The 18,677-nt window shown below is 42.2% G+C and overlaps 1 protein-coding gene across 3 annotated transcripts in view; it reads right to left on the bottom strand.

Moving 5' to 3' along the window:
• Window positions 1-18,677, bottom strand: part of LOC127446466 (sodium channel protein type 2 subunit alpha-like) — a 98,069-nt gene that overhangs the window by 64,092 nt on the left and 15,300 nt on the right. For 2 of the 3 annotated variants that reach the window (XM_051707401.1, XM_051707404.1), the window contains exons 5-11: window positions 16,744-16,872; window positions 16,123-16,214; window positions 14,506-14,757; window positions 14,105-14,168; window positions 13,660-13,801; window positions 9,210-9,416; window positions 7,743-8,018 (exon numbers count right to left, since the gene is read on the bottom strand). In XM_051707401.1, the coding sequence (XP_051563361.1) occupies window positions 7,743-8,018; window positions 9,210-9,416; window positions 13,660-13,801; window positions 14,105-14,168; window positions 14,506-14,757; window positions 16,123-16,214; window positions 16,744-16,872 (1,162 nt within the window). Of the gene's footprint in view, window positions 1-7,742; window positions 8,019-9,209; window positions 9,417-13,659; window positions 13,802-14,104; window positions 14,169-14,505; window positions 14,758-16,122; window positions 16,215-16,430; window positions 16,523-16,743; window positions 16,873-18,677 lie in introns of all 3 variants that reach the window. The other variant, XM_051707402.1, reaches the window with a different exon arrangement.

The raw sequence follows: 18,677 nt of genomic DNA on the forward strand, positions 1-18,677 counted from the left end.
AAGCAATGGGGTGAGTAAACCATTTGGTGTTTCTCATGTGGCCCCCAAGCAGGCTGTCTTGCTGTACATACATTTGGCTGTCCGAAGAAGCTGGGCGCCATTTTTTGTTTCTGTTTGTGTTGGTTCCGCCTAGCGGCTGGAGTTTGTTTTGTGGAATAACACTCCTTCAAGAAACTTTTGCATTGACGGAAGATCACTTTTACACTGAAGTTCCTGGCCAGATTGAGAATGGATACTAAGGATGGCCACAAAATATCTACATGCCCACAACAAGTGATGTCTTTTATAAAGTTGATGGACTGAGGAAGTCATGGTGTCATTCTTATGTGGCCTCCAAGTGAACTTGACTTGTTAAATATACACTTGACTGTCCGAAGAACTGGGACGCCTGTTTTGTTACTTTTTGTGTTGATTCCGCCTAACGGCTGGAGTTTGTTTTGTGGAATATTTTTTGCAGGACATTGGAAGGATTAAGTCATCTGCTGCACTCAGGAACAGCCGGCTCACTGAACACTCGTTTGACTGCCTGAAGAAACTAAAAGTGTTTTTTTTTTTTTTTTTTTTTTTGTGCTGGTTCCGCTAGCGGCTGGAGTTTGTTTTGTGGAGGAACATACCTTCGAGACAATTCTGTGAATGAATCTACACATTCTTAGTGTTTATTCTGCCTATTGGCTGGAGTTTGTTTTACCAAGTATTTTCTGTTATGTAATTGTGCCTCACAAAATTTGTACAGAAGCACCAGACTTGAGCATTCTGATGGCAAAGTTGTCGCGTGGACTCTCATAGGCGTACATGGACTGTTTGAGTTTAGAGGGATGGATGCCGGTTGATGCTGTCATGTGTGGGGTTAATGCACATGTTTTTCTTTTTTCTGTTTGTTTTGTTCGTGGGGAGGTTCGAGGTTTGATTGTTGCACTAATGAGGAATGTGGTCTTTATAATATTGTTTTTGACACACAATCTGTTTTTTCTAATATATAAAAATGTCAAATGTTAATATGAGTGGATTATCTCTCTCCACATAGAATGTGAATGGGTTGGAGATCATGTGTGTCAGATAAAAAGGTTATAGGAAGGTTATTTCTTTTCATAAGCATAAGAAATATGAAATAGTGTTTCTTCAAGAAATGTATCTTTCCCTGCAGGAAGCTGACAAATTTGGGAAGATATGGGGTGGACATGTTTTCTTTAGTGCTGGCTCAAGTAAGAGCAGGGGAGTCATATTGATAAATAAACATCTACAGTTAAAATGTCTCAAACAGATTAAAAATAAATTAGGAAGTGTCATTATTGTTTTAGCAGAAATTCAGGGGCAAATGTTGATTTTGGCTAATATTTACGCACCTAACTCTGATGATCAGGGCTTTTTTATAGATCTTGAAGGGATGTTGCAAGCCGCTGGCACCCCTCATGATATAATATTGGGAGGAGACTTTCTTTCAATGGACACAGTCCTTGATCTTAGTGAAGCAAAAGTGTGTAAGCCCCCTAGAGCAACACTGACACAGGATGTGTAAAAATCTTGGTCTTACAGATATTTGGAGACTTTTGAACCCATCTGGTAGGGACTAAAATTTTTTTTCATCAGTCCATAAGATTTATTCTAGAATACATTTTTTTTATATCTAAGTCCCTCATTTCATCTGTTGTTGACTGCTCAATTGGAAACATCTTAGTCTCAGATCACGCCCAGATGAGTTTAGAGGTGTTGCCACATACAGAGAAAAATAAATCATATAGTTGGCACTTTAATGTATCACTTTTTCAAAATCCTGATTTCCAACAAATATTAAAGGCTGAAATCAATGTTTATATGAAGACCACCAACTGGTCCTCAGTATCTTCTGTGGGCGTGGCTTGGGAGGCACTTAAGGCAGTTCTTAAGGATCAGATCATACAGTATACCTCATTCATCAAAAAATCCAAAGCACGAGAACTTGTGGAGTTGGAAGGAAATATTAAAAGTGTCGAAGCAGAGCTTAAGCGCCGAATGTCATCTGTTGGCCTCAGAGAATTGACCCGATCGAAATACAGATATAATACTATTTTGTGGAGTTTTGGCTATTCAGGGCAAGACAGTTATACTTTGAGTTAGGGGCATGGAAGCATGGAAGCTTTTGGCTAGATATATAAAGGAGAGAGAGTCTTTTTCTAAAATGCCCTCAGTGAAATCTGCTGGTGGTAAAATATTTACCTCAGCCAGTGATATTAATAATGCTTTTAAAGAATTCTATCTTGATTTCTATAGTTCCACATCCTTGTCTACTGATGAAAATATTAGAAATTTTGTGGAACCATTAGAACTCCTTAAACTGATGACAGAGCAAATAAACTCTCTTGATTCTGAGATAAACTTGGAGGAGCTTAGCGAGGTAATTAAGGCCTTGCCTACAGGCAAGACTCCGGGGGCCAGATGGCTTTGCTGGCAAGTTTTTTAGATCTTGTGCTACAGTGCTGGCTCCACTTTTGTTATAACTTTATAAGGAGTCAATAAACAATGGAACGCTTCTGCCAACCATGACACAAGCCCGGATCAGTCTGATTCTTAAAAAAGACAAAGATCCAAGCAAGTGTAAGAGTTATCATCCAATTTCCCTGATCCAGCTAGACATTAAAATATTATCAAAGATTCTGGCTAACGGATTAAGTAAAGTTATGACACTTCTTATACATATAGATCAGGTGGGGTTTATTCGGGGTCGTAGCTCTTTTGATATTATTAGGTGTTTCATCAATATCATGTGGTCAGTGGTGAATGATCAGACTCCGGCCATCTCACTTGACACCGAAAAGGCGTTTGATATGGTAGAATGGGATTTTGGAAATATACGGATTCAGGAATACTTATATTGGATGGATTAAGTTACTTTATAGACACCCGGTAGCAGCGGTACAAACAAATGGATTAATTTCAGATTATTTTACTCTGGATTGGGGCACCCAGCAGGGTTGCCCTCTTTCCCCATTATTGTTCTGTCTTGCCCTGGAACCATTAGCAGCCACGATAAGAAGGGAAGATGATTTTCCAGTGGTGGTGGCGGGAGGTATGGCTCATAAACTTTTGCTTTATGCAGATTATATTTTGTTATTTGTCTCCGACCCTACTAGATCTATGCCTTGCCTCCACAGAATTATTAATTCCTTTTCAAAAGTCCTCAGGATACAGAGTCAATTGGTCTAAATCCGAAGCTTTGGCACTGACAGCGTATTGCCAAGTAACGGCTTACCAGCCGGGTGCCTTCCAGTGGCCCAAATGCGACCTTCCATTGATGTAAGAGTTCCTTGCATTCCATGAATCAATCACGTTTCTCTCTTGTCGAATTTGCAAAGTCTGGGAACAAGAAAATGCTGTGGTTCTTCCAAGAAAGCCTTCCTTTACTCCTTAACACATGACACATGATCTTTATTGGATGATTTCAGAAATTTGACCAGAATTGATCAGGGCCTGTCTCCCTCAGTGGATCACCGAGCCGGAACCCTGTTAGCTCGCTCAATTTCCAGCTTATGGCCTGTTATGTCGAGCAGACTAGGAAAGAGCCCGTCCAGGAATTTCACCATATCCCGACCTTCTTTGTCCTCAGGAATTCCAACAATTCGGACATTATTCCACCGGTTATGATTCTCCAAATCTTCCAACTTCTCCCAGACGTGCTCCAAATGCACTTTGGTTGCTAGCGGATTAGCAGCTAATTCCCTCTCCGATGACTCCAGATAATCGATCTGTTTCTCGACATCCCCCACTCTTGTAACCACCTCAGTGAATTTCATCTCCATGGTCATGATCGTTTGATGTATTGCAGCAAGATCCTCCAAGTCAGCAACGACCTTCGTCAACATTGCCGACACGTTCAACAATTCTCACCGAATTTCCTTCACTTCTCCAGCCAAATTGACTCCCTGGCTCGAGGCCTCAGGAGGGGCATCAGCTTGAAGTGTCTTTTAATGTCTCCAGAGCCTGAGGATTTTGAATTCTTTGACATATTGTCTTCTTAGAACAATTATGGATCAGGGTGTATCGAATCTCACCAGTTTATGACACAAAAAGTATTAAAACTAGCAAAGTGCACAGAGCTCGCTGTTCACACATCCGAACCTCGCATGGCGTCCAATGGGACAGCATACAGCCTTTCTAAAACAAAAGGTGTCATATAAAAGTTAAATCAATGTAGTGTTTTATGTGAATGTATGGATGGTTTTCACAACATACTGTAACAATGACTCTGGCCTACAAAATCCAGCATTCAAACATCTTGTGAAAAAATGTTTAGTATATGCTTTATGGCCCTATATCAGTGTCCTAAAAAAATGTTCTAACCAAGTTTAAATGTGATTTTTTTCAAAAATACAATTGTGAACATACATGCTGCTCACATATTATTATAGCACAATTTGTATTGAATACAGTGTAATGAGACTTTTGCCATTAATATAGTGTAAGTAGCTGAAATAAGCACAAATGTCAGGGCATATCAAAACATCTCCTGGATCCAAAAAAGCGCCTCAGACTCCAGAAGGTTAAAGTGCCGTTTGCCACATTTTTCAAGTTATAAGCACTCCACCAACCTAAACTCAATTACAGCATACGAATTATTATTATTATTTTTTTCGATATTATATTTGAGCAGAGGAGGGTAGTAACGTGCTACATTTACTCCGTTACATTTACTTGAGTAACTTTTTGGGGGACAATATACTTTTAGAGTAGGTTTAAAAGTGGGTACTTTTTACTCTCACTCAAGTAAATTTCTAATAAGATTTTTGTACTTTTACTTCATTACAATGGGCAGCGTTCCTGCCATTACATCACTGAGTTCAAGTCAAGTACAGCCTGCAGCATCACGTTCTTCAAAGTGAAACACTTTCTTCGCTCCGCACAGTGAAAAAAGAATAGTTTCGTCAAGCAGTGCCTTCATTTAACACCAAGACATGCTGATATTTCAAGATTAAAATTGAAGCTCCAATTTATGGCAAAACTCTGAGGTAAGTTGTTGCTCTAATGCTACCGCTGGCTTTTCTGTGTGAATGTGATGGTCATTTTCAGGGTAATTCTGTAACTGGGCTCTTATGACATCAGTTTTTAAGTGTACATTTTTAAATCTGCAGCAATGTATTAGTGCGCTTTGTCCCGCGTCCTGCATGTCATGAGCAGTATTTACGCATTTACTCTGCGAAGCTATTGCAGCTATTTCGGGCTGATTAACTGTATAAATCCATGTAAACATCCACGTTAAGTGTAAATGCCTTTTGCTCTGTCGTTCGCGTGATTGACAACTGGAGCGTGAACAGACAGCATTTCTGCGCATGCACAGTGAGGTACACGGGGCGTGCACGTGAGAAATGTGCAGGTGCGAGGGGATCGTATGGCGAAGAGAGTGGCTATGTCCAAAATCATTCATTCATTCACTCATTCACTATTTCCTATATAGTGAATGGCAGTGAGCATACTATATCTCAGCAGTGAGTGACCGAAATTAGTGAGTGAATTCGGATGCTGACGTATACATCGAGTGTCGGAGCTCTGGGGCTGTCACAGAACAACGTCACATATGAGCTTTTAAAATATTTCGGCCTTACTTGTTATTCTTATTAAATAATATATTAACACAATAAATCTTCATTCTGTATGTCATTTTTAATATATATTTTAATATAAAGAGTAAACACATTTGATCAAATGTACATTATTGCATTTATTTGTTATACTTTAGTATCTTTAAACTCCAATACAAGCTGGGTAGCATTTCATCCGACCATAAACAGCACCAAAGTTATCATAACCTACATGTTATAACCGATTATTTAAACCATCCACAGAATTATAATTTCCACTGTGTGCAGTCTTCCTGAGTTAAAATAATATTTACTAAATAAATAATTCTTCAGCTTAATGGCACTTAATTCTGTATAAATATAAATAAAGAGTACATTTTAAACATTATCTGTATGTTTTGCCTCTCTGTATGTTATTATGTTATTTTAATCAAGTAATGATTTGTCAAGAAGTAATTTAACACATTCAGCATAAAATAAAACATTGCAGGAGTGAAGGAAGCAGTAAACTCCCAGCTCGTACATCTTCCCCATGGTGGATCATGGGAAATTAACTGTCGTCGAGTGTACATCGAATGTACACTCAAAATTTGAGTGCATTGTGAGTAAGAATGAGTAAACAAAAGTAGGGAACGAGTGGCTCACTCAGAATTCAGACACTCCTACAAAATGGCAGACACCCGAAATAGTGCACTATATAGTGGATAGGGTTCGGTTTCAGACACAGCAAGTGTTCCGCGACCGGGGTTGGTGCCCTGCCCAGGCTGCGTATTTTGTGTTTAGAGAGCGGCGGTACTGCTGTACAGAACTAATGATCTAAATTCTTTCGACACTGAAAGCTGTAACTACACTGAAATAAGAATCCACAGTGACTTTAAAAGCTATGAAATAGCTAAAGTAGGTATTAATAAAACATGATCTTGCTTTGGTTTATATTTCAGCATTATATATAATGTTCCTATGGGACATTTTCACGTTTCACACCATCCCAGATGTGTATGACTTTCTTTCATCTGCTGAACACAAATGTTGAGGAATATTTCAGCTCTGTAGGTCCATAAAATTCAAGTGAATGGGTGCCAACATTTTAAAGCTAAAAAAAATCAAATAAGTCAGCATAAAAGTAATCCATAAGACTCCAGTGATTAAATCCATATCTTCAGAAGTGATGTGATTTGAGAATATGTTCTTTTGTTTTTGGTGATTCACATTCTTCTTGGCATATCAACCCCTGCTGGGCAGGGAGAAGAATGTCTAGCAAAAAATGACAAATATTGATTTGTTTCTCACCCACACCTATCATATCACTTCTGAAGATATGGATTTAACTATTGGAGTCTTTTTGGGTTACTTTTATGCTGCCTTTATGTACTTTGTGGAGCATCAAAATTTTGCCACCCATTCACTTGCATTGTACTTACCTACAGAGCTTACATATTCTTCTAAAAATCATAAATTGTGTTCTGCAGAAGAAAGGAAGTCATACACATCTGCGATGGCATGAGGGTGAGTAAATGATGAGAGAATTTTCATTTTTAGGTGAACTATCCCTTTAAAGTGATAGCTCAGCCATAATTTAATATTATGTCATCATTTCCCTACCCTCATGTTGTTCCAAACCCGTGTGACATTCTGTATTCTGTGAACACAAAAGATGTTAGACAGAATGTTAGAGATTGACAGTCTCAGTCACCATTCACTTTCAAAATATGGAGAAAAAAGACACATTCACTGAAAGTAAATAGTGACTCAGGCAAACATTCTGTCTGATATCTACTTAGTGTTGCATGGAAAAAAGAGTCATATGGGTTTGGAACAACATGATGGTGAATGATGACAGAATTTAATTTATTAATAATTAAATTAATTTATTTAATTTAATAATTCTGTAATACATATTAAAATGTGTATTATGTAATGGAATATAGGGTAGATAACGTCTATTATGTCATTGTGAAAGTAAAGAGTTACTCACTACTTTAGTACGCTTTTAATTGGATACATTCTTACTCTTACTCAAGTAATTATTTATGTTTGTACTTTTACTTCTGCTTGAGAATTTTTTTTAAGTAATTGTACTTTTAATTGAGTACAGTTTTTGGCTATTCTACCCACCTCTGCATTTGAGGAGCTATGCAAATGTATACTACTACATTTCTCATAGTGCCAATGCCACACAAAGAAGGAAATCACCTGATTTGGAGTGGAGCACTTCTTCTCATACGAGAGTCGGTTGGCATCTATGGAGAATCGAAATCCAGGCCGTCTGATACTGTCCTCTGACGCTGACTTATGGAACTTCTCCTGATCAGCTTTCTCTTCTTCCTCCCTTTGTTTTCGCTTCTTCCGCCGGTTCCTTCGCTCTTTAGCGCTCTTGGAGCTAAGTCTGGACCCGCCGGAGGAGCTCTCCTCTGACAAGCCCCCCCTCCCGCTGTACTCCCCACTCTCTGTTGCTGCTGCCATGGCAACCTGCCAACCAATTACAGCATGGGCACCGTTGTCAGGGGCAACCAGGGGTAGACTTAGTTCAAGCTCACATACCGAAAGTAAAGATGGAAAAACAGTAAGGAGGGAAGATGACTTTATGTGAAAAGACAAAATAACAGGTATAAGTCGCATCTATCTATCTATCTATCTATCTATCTAACTGTCTGTCTGTCTGTCTGTCTGTCTCTATTTTTGTTAAGAGTGCAACTGCTAGGGCCTGGGTAGCTCTGCCATTATTGACGCTGACTCCCACCCCTGGAGTCACGAGTTCAAATCCAGGGCGTGCTGAGTGACTCCAGCAGGTCTCCTAAGCAACCAAATTGGTCCGGTTGCTAGGGAGGGTAGAGTCACATGGGGTAACCTTCTCATGGTCGCTATAATGTGTGGTTCTCGCTCTCGATGGGGCGCGTGGTGAATTGTGCATGGATGCCGCGGAGAATAGTGTGGGACTCCACTTAACATGCTCAACAAGCCACATGATAAGATGCGCGGATTGACGGTCTCAGACACGGAGGCAACTGAGATTCATCCTCTGCCACCCAGATTGAGGCAAGTCACTACGCCACCACGAGGACTAAGAGCGCATTGGGAATTGGGCATTCCAAAATTGGGGAGAAAAGGGGAGAAAAAAAAATAAAAAATGAATAATAATAAGAGTGCATCTGCCACTATATAGAACTTCCATCACATAGTCACCATTTTGGAGTTAGTCTACCTCTTTCTCTCTCTCTTTCTATGCTCTCTCTCTCACTCTCACTCTCTCTCTCTCTCTCTCTCTCTCTGCCTCTTTCTTTCATTCTCTATCTTCCTTTAGTTTCTCTTTTCATTTTTATTAGGAGAAAGGACATTCCCTCACTCTCTCTCATTATCTGTTGGTTTTCATGGCGACAAGGCAGTGTTAGCCACAGCAGTGTGGTGCCATGAAACTTCGGAGATGACAAAGGCAGAGGAAGAGATCAAAGATCAGGAAACACATATAAAATAATGATCAAAACAAAAATAATGAGAAAAACAAACAAACTTGGAAATAATAACTGCAAATCAACAAGAAAAACTGTAAAACTGTCGGTGTGTAAATGCATGTTTTCTGTTTATGCATGTTTTTATACTGTACATGTCCTCATTTGAGTATTATACTGTAATATGCATGCTGTGTAAGTGTGTGTCTGCTACCTGTGCCTCTTCCTGTTGCCTCTTTAGCTGTTCCAGCATGGCTTGAAACTCTTCCTCTTTCTGTTGGGCTTCTTCTATGGTGGCCTGGTTCTGTTCATCATATGCCATGGCCACCACAGCCAGGATAAGATTCACCAGATAGAAAGAGCCCAGGAAGATCACCAGCACAAAGAAGATCATATAGGGCTTTCCTGCTGCACGTAGGGTCTGCGAGAGAGAGAGAGAGAGAGAGAGGGAGACAAGCAATTTTACACGTACACATACATTATGGGAAAAACATGCTTTTTGTAAGAGAGAGAATGGAAAAGAAAGTAAAATGTTACTTATAGTTGATGTTGGAGGGATGTTGGTGTGGTCTTATGAGGAGGATAAAAGACTTTAATAATGCTGGGGTATGGCCTTATACCTACAAAAGAATACTGAGGCTTATCAGAAGGATGTTGGGGTGATGACTTATACCTAAAGGAGGAAAAAGGGGTGTGCCCTCGACTTTATAGAGGGATTTTGGAGGTGGTCTAATGCCTAGAAGATCACAAATGGGTGTGGCCTTGACTTTACTGAAGGATTCTAGGCGTGGTCTAATGCCTAGAGGATCACAAAGGGGTGTGGCATTGACTTTACAGAAGGATTCTGGGCATGGTCTTATGTTTAGAGTAGGACAAAGGAGTGTGGCGTTGACTTTACAGAGGGATTTTGGGTGTGGTCTAATGCCTAGAGGAGGACAAAGGGGTGTGGCCTTGACTTTACTGAAGGATTCTAGGTGTGGTCTAATGCCTAGAGGATCACAAAGGGGTGTGGCATTGACTTTACAGAAGGATTCTGGGCATGGTCTTATGTTTAGAGTAGGACAAAAGAGTGTAGCCTTGACATTACAGAGGGACTTTGGGTGTGGTCTAATGCCTAGAGGAGGACAAAGGGGTGTGGCCTTGGCTTTGCAGAAATATGTTGGGTGAGGTCTAATGCCTAGAGCAGTGGTTCCCAACCCTGTTCCTGGAGGCCCCCCAACACTGCACATTTTGTATATCTCCCTTTTCTGAGACTCCCAATTCAGGTGTTGGAGTTTCCACTAACGAGCTGATGAGTTAAATCAGGTGTGTTTGATTAGGGAGATATACAAAATGTGTAGTGTTGGGGGGCCTCCAAGAATAGGGATGGGAACCACTGGCCTAGAGGATGAAAAAGGGGTGTGGCCCTGACTTTACAGAGGGATTTTGGGTGTAGTCTAATGTCTAGATGAGGATAAAGAGGTGTGGCCTAGACTTTATGGAAGGATGTTGGAGTATGGTCTAATAACTAAAGTAAAGGCCGTTGCCTAGACACTTTACAGAATGATGTTGGGTAAGGTCTATTGTTTCGAGGACGACAAAGGGGTGTGGCCTAGTCTTTACAGAACAATACTGTGGTGTGGTCCAATGACTACTGGAATATAAAGAGTCGTGGCTTAGTTTCTACAGAAGGATGCCAAGGCATGGCCTAGACTTAACAGAAGGATGTTGCTGTGAGGTCTATTGTCTAGAGGAGGACAAGAGGTGTGGCATTAACTTTATAGAAGGATTTTTGGTGTGGTGTTTCATCTAGAAGAGGAAAAATGTCATGGTTACTGGTGTAACCTCCGTTCCCTGATGGAGAGAACGAGACGTTGGTGTCGATGTAGTGACACTAGGGGTCACTCTTGGGAGCCCGAGACACCTCTGGTCTTTGATAAAAGGCCAATGAAAATTGGCGAGTGGTATTTGCATGCCACTCCCCCGAACATACGGGTATAAAAAGGAGCTGGTATGCAACCACACATTCAGGTTTTATGCTGAGGAGCCGATATAAGGTCCGGCCATTTCAGTGGGTAGTTCAGCGTTGTGGCAGGAGGGACCAACTTCTCGTTCCCTCCATCAGGGAACGGAGGTTACACCAGTAACCATGACGTTCCCTATCTGTCACTCACTCGACGTTTGTTTCGATGTAGTGACACTAGGGGTCCCTATACAAAACGCCACAAGGCTGAACTGTGTTACGTGAACTGGCAGTGTGTGGTGGGCAGACTTGCTGTGTGCCTCATAGCCAGCACACCAGGTCGACACGTAACCTCCCCCAACACAGTTATGAGTGTCGAACGGCCCTTTTTGGGGACAAGTCGACTACCCAGAGATAGAGACAGGCTTAACCCAGTCGTGGCCTCTTTCCCCTTCTCTTTTTCCACTCCCTAAAAAAGAAAGGGGATTATCCGACTGGGCCGCCAGGTCTAGTCGGGGGGTGTCCCTCCCAAGGGGAGGACACCGCGGAGACCACACCTCGCCCCAAGAGAGGGGGGGATATTTAAGTGGAAGAATACATCACATGGTCTTTCCAACCATGTGGAGAGCCTTCAAGGTAGATCCTGCCCAATGGGGGAGGAGTTACTACAACATGGAGACTGGGGCAGAGGGGCTCTGCCCAAGGAAGACACAGTTTGCCAGCAGGGAAATGAATTAGCAGAAGATATAGATCGCATGGGGTTAGCCTTACAGGGAACCACCACATGCGGAGCACCTACCCCAGAACCGGGCTCTTAGTTAGCGCGTGTACTGGGCCGGCAGCGAGTCTCTCCGAAAACTCGACTGCCACAGGGCTCGGAGGAAGTCAACCAGGGAACAACTTTTGTGAACACTACTGGGAATTAACAGTGCATGTCTTCAGCTCAAAAGGAGGTGGGAGGCGCTATGTGCAAGCGATACACCCGGCCGGCTATCCTGGGCTTATCCGCTTGTGTTGCGTGCCACTACCTGGGATGAAACCGGTTCCACCCGGAGGTTGTAGAACCTTGCAAAGGTGTTGGGTGTTGCCCAGCCCGCTGCTCTGCAAATGTCTGTTAGAGAGGCACCTCTGGCCAGGCCCCAAGAAGCCGCTACACCATGGGTAGAAAGGGCTCGTAGCCCTACCTGGGGCGGCATGTTTTGGGCGAGATATGCCATAGTTATGGCGTCAATGAGCCAGTGGGCGATCCTCTGCTTGGAGACAGCGCTTCCTTTCCGCTGTGCACCAAAGCAGACAAAGAGCTGCTCAGAGACTCTAAAGTTCTGTGTGCAATCCAAATAGATGCGTAAAGTGCACACTGGACACAGCAACGACAGGGCTGGGTCTGCCTCCTCCTGGGGCAGCGCTTGCAGGTTCACCACCTGGGAACCTTGGGCACATAGCCCGGTCGGGGTCTCAGGATCACGTGAGAATAGCCCGGACTGAACTCCAGGCACGTTTCGCTGACAGAGAACGCTTGCAGGTCACCTACCCTCTTGATGGAAGTGAGCGCAGTCAGGAGGGCAGTCTTCAAGGAGAGTGCCTTAAGCCCAGCTGAGGCTTCCGACTGGACGAGCCCGCTCTCCGATGCTGCGCTCGAGAGCTCATCACTTTCGCGGGCTCCAAATAAGAGGTCGAACTCGCCGTGAGACAAGCCGGCGGACTCACCCGGAAGCCCGATCGGGGCAGACGAGCGTGCTGGGGAATGGGAGGTCTGCAGGGGGATACCCGGCGGAGGCGGTCCCATTGGGGTCCCCAAATCGCCCCCAGTGCTAGCCGCGCTGGCCTCAAACCCGTGGGTAAAAGGACCGAGGCGGGAGCCTCTGGGGTGGCTCGCTTTCTTACGAAGGCGAGCCGCGACCGCAACGTTGCCATGGACATATTCTCGCAATGAGAACATGACCATCCACGAACGCTGTCTCCGCATGAGCAGTGCCCAGACACGAAAGACAGTGATCGTGACCGTTAGAAGGCGAGAGATAACAAGCACAACCAGGAATAACAGACAACTGGAAAAGCATCTTTAAAAAGACGCGTCTTTAAAAAGACGTTCCGTGTGTGCGCTCTTTTAGAGAAATATATACTCTTTTAGAGGGGAAAAATGCTCTTTCAGAAAATATACTCTCTAGTTTTTCTGCCGAAGCGCCCAGGGGCATTCTCTGCAGTGCACCAGTGCAGAGGAGGGAGAAGCCGCTGAAATGCTCTGTCAGATCCAGCAGAGGTGAATGAACAGTAGTATTCAGCTCAGTGAGCATGACCGTTTAGCTCCGAAGAGAAAATCTGAATGAGTGGTTGCATACCAGCTCCTTTTTATACCCGTATGTTCGGGGGAGTGGCATGCAAATACCACTCGCCAATTTTCATTGGCCTTTTATCAAAGACCAGAGGTGTCTCGGGCTCCCAAGAGTGACCCCTAGTGTCACTACATCGACACTAACGTCGAGTGAGTGACAGATAGGGAACGGGCATCGCATAGACTTTAGAGAAGGATTTTGGGTGCGGTCTAATGTCTTGCAGAGGATAAAGGGGCATTATCTATTCTTTACAGAAGAATGTTGTGGTCTAATGCCTACAGGACAAAAATGGGGTGTGGCCTACATTTTACAGAAGGATGCTGGGGTATGTCCTAATGCTTACAGGGAGATAATGGAATGTGGACACTAAGGTGAGATGAGGGCTTTACCTGCTGGTAGAGGTTTTCCCAGAAGTCTTGTGTCATGAGTCTGAAGAGTGAGAGGAAGGCCCAGCTGAACGTGTCAAAGCTTGTGTAGCCATAGTCAGGATTACGACCCGCTTTTATACATGAGAAGCCCTCTGGACATTGACTGTATATCCAGCCATATTGACGAGATTGTAATTGAATATTCAGAGAATAAGATTAAGCAATTTATCACGCAATGCCAATGGAGGCCATTCTTATAAACACTAAACAATTAAAAAGAGCCAAATGTTAGATTGCCAAGCAAATAGTTCTGCAATAGTCCAACTGACACACATGAAAATTTTTAAATTCTAAACATTTAAACTATATTCTTAACTATAAGTACAACTGAAAAATAAAACGACAAATGCCAGAATTTTGGTTTGACGTTTTGACTAGGATGTAAAATCTGAAAGAAAATACTCACCCTGCATCACTAGAATTTCCACACAGCAAAGCATCTCTACGGCCTGGGAGGTAATAATAATTTCCTAAAAAGGGAAAAGGCACAAGATAAATGTCAAGGAACATAATAAAAATGCACACATACAGTATATGTTTCTAGCCCTCAATCCTGTAGCTTAAAGGAAATGTATTTGTCTAAATTAAAGCTAGTCTTTGAACCATACTAACTGCGAAGAAGTTCACCCTTCACACACACATAAACAGAGCAATAAGAGTGCTTAAAGCACTGGATGACACATTTTTCTTGGGCCAGTGGAGCACTCCTTACACCCGCAAGGATGTGTAGTGTCACTGAGCATCTCAGAAACACACAGTCACACACACAGAGCGAGATGCACACAGACACATACAGTCTTAACTTACTATCATCACTAATGTACTCTGTCCAGTTAAAAGTGGAGTTGTGCAGCTCTAAGCCGATGCTGAAGTTGAATGAGGTGGTCAGGTTTTCAGTGACGTTGGCCTCTGGTATCTTTAAACACTTCTGCCGAAGGATTCCCATGAAGAGCTGCAGCCCGATCAGAGCAAACACGCTTAGACAGAAGACCGTCAGGATCATTACATCTGACAGCTTCTTCACGGACTGGATCAGAGCGCCGACGATGGTCTTCAGCCCTGAGGGACACGCATTGGCGGTCACAAACGCTCCCAATACACACGCTAACTCAAACAGTGTGAGGGGCCGTTAAGACTGAATACATTTTTGCGCTACAAAAAGCAGCACAACAATGCAGGTGTCTCGAGATGCATTTAAAAAAGTTTAAGTTCTTTTAAATTGACACAGCGTCTAAAAACGTAGCACTCCTGCAAGAGACAAAGACGTCTGTCTAGCACATGTTTACATTAAAATACAATTGAAAAACAGCACAAAAGCATGTTCGGTGTGAACGGCCCCTGAAACTACATCTACATACTGCTACATTCAGTGATCCTAAGATGTATTTAGACACTTAAGCCACACTTAAAAATGTTTGAATGTCTTTGCATTATATTACAAAATATCATATCAAGTGGCATTTATTGTAAAGAAATATAGCACAAAAACTTTTCAAGCAAAACATTTAGCAAAAAGAAGTTTGTTGGGTTTAAATAATAAAACAATAGATATATTGTCACTTTAATGACACCAAGAGTGAAAAGGTCTCCAAAAGTGTCCAGATACTTTGGTGCCACTGTATGTAATGGCAAGGATACTATTTTGAAAATGACATTTTTCCAGGAAGCAATCTATTACAGTATATAAATTGATATAAATTATATTTTATATATTATATTATATATTCAAAGTCTCATCCTAATTTTTTCCTAATGTATATGCTGTTATTTCTTCCTTAATAAAATGTTTCAAAAATATTTTTGCAGATTACAATGATTTGTATTATTAGTGTGCGTGTTGAATGAATGTTTGTGATATTGCGTATTAACAACATTAAAGCATGCAGTGTAGGACAGTGAGTGCAAGTGTGAGTGTGTGTGTGTGTGTGTGTGTGTGTGTTTGTGTTTGTCACAGCAGATCCTGCTGTGCTTCACACACACACACACAGCACGGTACATAAAAGACACAGTAGACGGTGCGCATGCACATAGAACTCAAACAGCAAACAGAGGAGAAGAGAAGAGTCGAGGGTCTCAAATTCTCTATCTCAGGCTATAGGCTTCAGCAATGTCTCATGCAAAAATAACAACACAAATCAAAAAAGCCCAGTTGTCTATTTCCCAAGGCATGATGGGAAAGCTTTACCAAGGCATGAGGGTCTTTGGGAAATAACAGAGCAGAGCCCAGCAGAAGGGGGTATATAAAGAGAACTACAGAATGTGTTTTTAAAAGCCTGGAATCCCGTTTTTACACCCGAGCGGATTCCTGCTTTCTCTGACCGCTGGGAGTGACAGAATGAGAGAGAGAGGCCAGCGGAAGAAGAGATGGAGTGAACAAGAGAGCTTGGATGGAGCGAGAGAGGCAGCCTGTGAGCCAGCCCTCACCTGGAATCACTGATATAGTTTTGAGCGCTCGTAAAACCCTGAAGGTTCTCAGTGCTGAGACATTGCCCAGATCCACAAATTCTGTTACATATCTGTAGGGAGGGGGAGGGGAAGGGGGGAGGGGTAACGCACACACACGCACGCCCACGCACAAACACACACGCACGCACATTAGGACAGGACAGGGCAGCTGAGGGAAACATCACACAGAGACACACACCTGACTGACACCTGTGTTTGTGCATACACACGCTCGCACACGCATGCGCACGTCTATACAAACACACGCACGCACACACATCCCTTACCTGGGATGACTGAGATAGTTTTCAAAGCTCTGAGCACTCTGAAAGTGCGGAGAGCTGACACATTGCCTACGTTTACAAACTCAGTTACATACCTGTAGAATCAAATAAAGAGTTACCACATTGCACACACAAACACTGGCATACACACGTGCACACCGACAAACATACTCACTCAATCGCACCAATACAGACTCACCAGCTTCAATGTGTCCAAAACTATCTAAGTAAACTCTCAGTAACAATTGGATCATTTCTCATATGCTTGTATTATTTAATAATAGACAGAGGGGCGTCTGTCCTCAGAGATACTCACGCCATCAGAATGACACTGAAATCCAGCCAGTTCCAGGGGTCTCGCAGGAAAGTGAACTTCCCCACGCAGAAGCCCCGAGCCAGGATCTTAATCAGGGATTCGAAGGTGTAGATCCCTGTGAACGTGTACCTGGACACGCAAACAACACCTCACCAATACGGCTCAAAAATGAAAGAGAACAATGAAATTGTATGGAATCAATCATTAAAGACCCCATGAAATGATTTGACGAACGCAATTCTCGTTCCTGTGTTGAAGAATTTCCAATAGAGCATAACAGACTGTATTCATGAGTAAACATCCTATTAACTTTCTCAACAGGTGAATTGTTTTTCTACGTTCACCTTTAAATCTTATGTAAAGAAGTATGTAACTTTTTTGATGTCAAAATACGCTCTGCCATCCCAGTTTATTGTTCACTGACAACTGCAAATAAGCCCTTCGTGGGTTTACCTCCCCAAAAGTATAAACACTGAGCCTCCCAGGCACTATCAAAACATTGATGTTTATATTTTGAGGACCCACTCAGCCCCACACATCCCTTTCTAGCTCAGCCTTTAGCGTGAGTTTGGGGCATGGCTACTTGTAGTAAACTGTTCAGCTGGGAGAAAATGAACATCCATGGCACACGTGTTCAGAAGAAAATAAATTTAGCTTCGCCTACAGATGTTAAAGCCAAAATTCGAAGACTTGCTAAAAGACCAGAGTGAACACTGGTGTCGCATTTACAAGATGGAGGACTTTGATGGAATTCTGGGGTTCGATGGAGACGCCAAACTTGCCGAGTTGCTTCTTGACAGGTATTGCCACACAAGTTCCTCATTACTGTCGAGTTCCAGATAACTTCGTAAGATTCTTGTACACTTACTAGTTACCAGAAGAACCATCCTACCTCATGTGCTGGATCCCCCGAACACCCAGCCCATTCAATCTGGCTATGTTATCGGACGACCTGATTCCTCTGTCATGCTTTCTGTCCAGTGTGTATACTGTAGGTTATAGTGGTCTTGTTTATTACCACATTAAACGTTTATCAACTTTTATTTTGTATGGCCTATTTGTTCATAGGGAGTCAGAGAGTGGGAAAGGGCTTGATGAGTCTAAGGGGTGTTGGCAAAGGTTGTATGAAAACATGCTTTATTTTTGTAATTCCTTTTGGTGCCACTAGTGCAGAAATTATATACTTCACCTTTAAAGACAGATCTTCCATAAGTTCTGTGGTTTTTCATCGATGGCACGCTTCTGTTGAAGCCATCAGTCCACATTATTTCAAATGCAGTTTTTAAAAACTGCGTTTAATAGTGAAATTCCTGTTGAAGAACTACTTCTTCCATAATTTTTCCATAATGTTTTAATTAAATTTTGTAACACTTTATTTGGATGGTCCCAAGTAAATATTTAACTGACTATAAGTGACTTATCAACTGGCTTGCTATAGCTAGTAAACAGTGTTTCAACAAACATTCAGTAGACTATCAATAGCCTGTATAACGGCAGCAAAATAATAGCTTATCGACTGACTTGCTATAGCTAGTAAACAGTGTTTCAACAAACATTCAGTAGACTTACCAATGCCTGTAACCTGTATATTGATCTCTATTAATGACCTACTTACATTATTGTTGAGAACATCAGTTCATTAAAAGGTCATTAATAAAAATCTATATACAGGCTACTGAAAGTCTACTGAATGTTTGTTGAAACATTGTTGAAACACTGTTTACTAGCTATAGCAAGCCAGTTGATAAGTCACTTATAGTCAGTTAAATATCTACTTGGGACCATCCAAATAAAGTGTTACCTTAATTACCTTGTCCGGAATGCTTCATGGGATTGTAGTTCATTCCCTCATGAAAGACATTAAGTACGCAGTCTTGTACCTTTGCCTTTTTGTCTGATTTTCAAATACTTTTTGGCTTCAAACCAAAGTTTGT

The sequence above is a fragment of the Myxocyprinus asiaticus genome, chromosome 9 (assembly GCF_019703515.2).
Source record: "Myxocyprinus asiaticus isolate MX2 ecotype Aquarium Trade chromosome 9, UBuf_Myxa_2, whole genome shotgun sequence".
NCBI classification, from domain to species: Eukaryota; Metazoa; Chordata; class Actinopteri; order Cypriniformes; family Catostomidae; genus Myxocyprinus; species Myxocyprinus asiaticus.